Source organism: Salvelinus sp. IW2-2015, linkage group LG3 (genome assembly GCF_002910315.2).
Source record: "Salvelinus sp. IW2-2015 linkage group LG3, ASM291031v2, whole genome shotgun sequence".
Classification (NCBI taxonomy): domain Eukaryota; kingdom Metazoa; phylum Chordata; class Actinopteri; order Salmoniformes; family Salmonidae; genus Salvelinus; species Salvelinus sp. IW2-2015.
In genome coordinates this window covers 34,237,599-34,242,314 of record NC_036840.1, presented here as the reverse complement: position 1 = coordinate 34,242,314, position 4,716 = coordinate 34,237,599, and the positions used below count along the sequence as shown (strand labels likewise).

The following is a 4,716-nucleotide window of genomic DNA, read 5'->3' as shown; positions in this document are numbered from 1 at the left end:
AGAAGACGTATTGTTGTCCAGCCATTAGCTTACTCCAATCTATGGAAGGGTGGTAGTGCCTTTTTCATTTTTTTTAAGAACTAGGTGGATTAGAAATAATGCAAACAATTACTTTGAAAGAACCCATGGTCTATCTGCAATGTTGATGCTGATCTGCCCCATGTGATAGCTACATCTAATGAAACCTCAGTGTTCTTAGAGCCAGAACTCTTCTGCTGTTTTGGTTGGAGTTCCTTTAGGGACTAGGCCAGTGATTGCTCTTTGTGTTTTCTTACAGGCTTCCTGGACTCAAAGAAAAGTGGGGGTGTAGCAGGGAAGAGCTCAAACCAAAACCCAGTGATTTACATGGACTTGTTCAGCCTGGGTGTAACGATGCAGAATTCAACACTTCTTACCACAAACCACTCCTGAGTGTGCCATTGGACCAGCTTGGACGGACCAGACAGAACAGGGCAGAACAACTCCCAACCACTCCAGAATTCTCTCCAACAGGACATTGTAATCAACCGAAAGGAATGTTCTCCCATGGCCAAGTTTTGAGTGATACCCAGAAACCTTGCCTGATTTTAATTAAAGAAAATACTCCTAAGAACCGCTTACAAACAGATCGGTAATAAGATGTGAGTTTATTTGTGAATGAATATGGAATGTTAAGCGTTTGGCTGCCAAGAATTCATTGTTTCAGCCTCCTAAATTGCTTCAGTGCCCTTATCGGTTGGTTGAGAAGCTGGGTTCTATAATGAGAAATCCCTGGGAAACACGAGAACTGAGAGAGACTCAAGGACTCTGATTTAGTTCAGATTAACCTCATCTATGGACCCTGAGATAAGAGAATAACATTTTACAGATATAACATTCTCTTCAGAGCCGCACCTACAGTATACAAAGTATGAGGATCTCTCCTGCTCCTGCTGCTCCTTCCTCACTCATTTTTGACCCATTTATTTAAAGGAGTTTAACAGAGACCCATGGTACTTTACACTAAAGCAACACTTTGGCGATAACGAAGAGCCAGCTAAGCACATTGAGAAGTGTACTATATTCTATAATGTGACATAGAGACTCATAGATTTAGCCGGTGGTAACTTGTGGGAACAGACACCGGTTGGAATGTGGTTTTAACCAATCAGCATTCAGGATTAGACCCATCCGTTGTATAAAAAATTATATACACAAAGTCAGATCTTAGCTCCCAGTAGGAGAAACCCAAAATTGAGGTAAACTGGACAAAATGGACAACATGGCCGCCAATGGGACTAGCAACTACCCAGCATACCCCACCGACTTCCCCTACAACTCCAGCCTAGACTATGAGGACTACGACCAGGAACCTGACACCAGCAAGATCATCATCCCCTCCATCTACGCCCTGGTCTGCTGCGTGGGTCTAACAGGCAACACCATGGTTATCTATGTTATCCTTAAGTACGCTAAGATGAAAACCGCCACCAATATTTATATATTGAATCTGGCAATTGCAGATGAACTGTTTATGTTGAGTGTGCCGTTTCTGGCGACATCGGCGGCTGTACGTCATTGGCCATTTGGCTCGCTCATGTGCCGTCTGGTGTTGAGCGTGGACGGCATCAACATGTTTACGTCCATCTTCTGTCTGACGGTGTTGAGCGTGGATCGATACGTGGCCGTGGTTCACCCTATCAAAGCTGCCCGCTACCGCCGACCGACTGTTGCCAAAGTAGTCAACGTCTGCGTGTGGGGCCTCTCGCTCCTTGTCATCCTCCCCATTATAATTTTCGCTGACACGGTCCCGGCGCAGGACGGCGGTGTGGACTGCAACTTTCTGTGGCCCGAGGCAGCGTGGTCGGAGGCATTCGTGGTCTACACCTTCCTGCTCGGCTTCCTGCTTCCTGTGGGCGCAATCTGCCTCTGCTACTGCCTGATGGTGGCACGCATGCGGGCGGTCGGGCTGAAAGCCGGTTGGCTGCAGCGGCGACGCTCTGAGAAAAAGATCACACGGATGGTGGTGTGTGTGGTGGCGGTTTTTGTCCTCTGCTGGATGCCTTTCTACATCGTCCAGCTGGTCAGCGTGTTCCACCACCCTCCCAACCCCATGGTCACCCAGCTCTTCGTCATCCTAAGTTATGCCAACAGCGGCGCCAACCCAATCCTCTATGGCTTTGTGTCGGATAACTTCCGCCGGTCGTTCCAGAGGATTGTGTGTTTCCGTTGGTTGGAGTCTGGGCTGGACTGTGAACAGGTGGACTACCGTGCTGTAGCCCTGAAGAGACAGGCCACCAATGGACAAAAAGACTTCCCTAAAGAATGCCTGGCATCTGATATGGTGTTCCGGAATGGGACATATACCTCACGCACTACTACATTGTGACTGGGACCAGGTGTTGTGGATGAAACCCCACACTGAGAGTGATGGGGAAGCAACGAATGACAAAGAATAAAACCACACATGAACAATGAGAGAGGCCAGTTTTGATAAGGACCAATTAAAAACATTTAATAAATGATGTTCTCTATATGCTGTGACCATTATACGAGCACTATTTAACTTCATACCACAGCGTTGTTGAATACTCGTTTCTGATTGGCTAGAAGGGCAATCTAGAATGGGCATTAAACAAGATATACGGGATACCTAATCAAGACGCACTATAAAGCACTGCACATGCTACAACGTTAGAGAAAGCTAAACTAGCAACCACACAAACCGATTATTGGATACATTGTCAACGCAGGTCCAATGAGAACCTAGCTAGCTAGCTAGCATTCATTTGTTTTTGCAGAGACATCTGATGACCTAACGTGGTGAGTGATGGAATGAACATGAATTTCTATGCTGTCAAATCCACATGTTTCTAGTTTGACTTGTTTTCAGCCACTGATATTGAATTAGGTTGTCATATTGGCAGGTTTGCTAGCAACAAATTATTTAGCTAGCTTCTAGCCTTGTGTTTGATATGCAATGCGATCTCCTCAGTAAAAAATAAAAAAGTGCCCTGACGAGAAGGGAAACTTTTCTCTGCCAGGCAAAATCACATCATCAGCTCATTGTTATGGATCCAAATGAATGTCAGTAGAAAACAGCTTAAACGCAAATGCGGCTACTTTTCTGTTAATTCTGGCTGCAGATGTTGACGTGACTGTGTTAGCCGTGGTTGGCTAGTTAGAAAGCAAGGGATAAGAACGTTGTCAGACAGCATGGCAATAAAAAATAAATAAAAATAACAATGGGTCTTGTCCATAGATATAGAACAAAAGTAATGAACAACAGCGATAGAACTACGACCAGATTTAATGGAAAGATGAAAGTATGAATTCACTTACCAAAATGAAAATATCATGATTGTTATTTATATCGATAAATGTGTGCTTTAATATTGTTTGTTGGAAACTGTGGTATAAGCGGGATAAACTCCTCCGTTCTGTACATTACCTCTGCCTCGTCCCGCTGCATCATCCATTATTTCCAAGGTAATGTACAGAACGTCGGCGTTTATCCCAGCGCATAGCACAGGAGAATGTACGCACAAAATGGAGACTTTAGATGTCAGTGTGTTGGTTGACTTAAAGCCAAGTCAGGTGACAACTTCTCGTATTGAAGTGGTGCAGCTATGACGAGTTCATGATTTTGACTTTGCATTGGTCTTTTATCTGGAGTTTACAGTACATATGTTTGTTTGACCCGTGTCTGCCTGTCTGTAAATCTATTGTATCTGCTATATATTAAATCATTCATTTATTTGTTTATTTATTTGGGGGTTTATCATGTTTCATTTATTTATTTAACCTTTATTTACAAAGGCAAGTGTTAAGAACAAATTCTTATTTACAATGATGGCCTACACCAGCCAAACCCGGTGCTTGGCTTAAGTACATGGACAATAATTTAATAATTGACACTCATTTGCCACAGAGGTCAAGTCTCTGAATCATTTCAAGGGGTTATAAAGTATTATAAAGTATTCATGCCAAAAGTCTCTGAGTGTTACTGTGTTCTCTGTTTCTTTCATTTGCTCAAACAAGCTCAGACAAGCAGCCCAAATGGACAACTGTAAATAGCCAAGCTGAAATAAATGTTCCATTTGGAACTGTGGTCATCCTTTTACAACAAGAATTGTACACACACACACACACACACACACACACACACACACACATTATTTCAGCAACCGATCTGTACAATCAATCATTTTCTCAAGGTTCTGTATCATCGGTGAGGTCTGTCCAATTGATTTGCCTCTCGTCGCTTATGGAATGATATCGCCGTGGAGACGTCACAATAAATGAATGAGATTGTGTCTGGTGATTAACCCCGCGAGGTATGAACCAACAGGTCGACCTGGCCAATCAGGAAACTTTATCCACATTACCACTATCTCCTCCATCTAACTGGTGACATCACTGTATCTAATCTATATAGTTAAGCCATGACAGCAGAGCCAAACCTTGTCCACACACACACACACACACACACACACACACACACACACACACACACACACCCACACACGCTTTAAATCCCCCCTCCAGATGGCCCCGTTTAGCGTGTGATTAGTTTTGCTGCTGATTCAATGAGACCAGCTCTGTTAGGATGGGTTCTAAATAAAGTGCCTCAGCGTTTTGGACCAGCACCGCAGTGACTCTTCACCTGTGTGTTCTGTCATAATCAGGACCCTACATCAAGTTAATGACAATGTTACGCAGAGGTTAKGACTAGRGCCAGGAGTTTTTCCTGGTCAG

At 43.9% G+C, this 4,716-nt stretch overlaps 1 protein-coding gene across 1 annotated transcript; it reads left to right on the top strand.

Moving 5' to 3' along the window:
* The first annotated feature begins 282 nt into the window (after positions 1-282).
* Positions 283-3,727, top strand: LOC111955336 (somatostatin receptor type 1-like). The gene has a single exon (XM_023975548.2). The coding sequence runs from the start codon at positions 1,232-1,234 to the stop codon at positions 2,345-2,347; it is 1,116 nt and encodes a 371-aa protein (XP_023831316.1). The 5' UTR covers positions 283-1,231; the 3' UTR covers positions 2,348-3,727.
* The last annotated feature ends 989 nt before the right edge of the window (positions 3,728-4,716 follow it).

What these genes read in the sequence shown, in the direction of transcription:
- LOC111955336 (XM_023975548.2), top strand. Translation starts at nt 1,232, where the DNA reads ATGGACAACATGGCCGCCAATGGGACTAGCAACTACCCAGCATACCCC.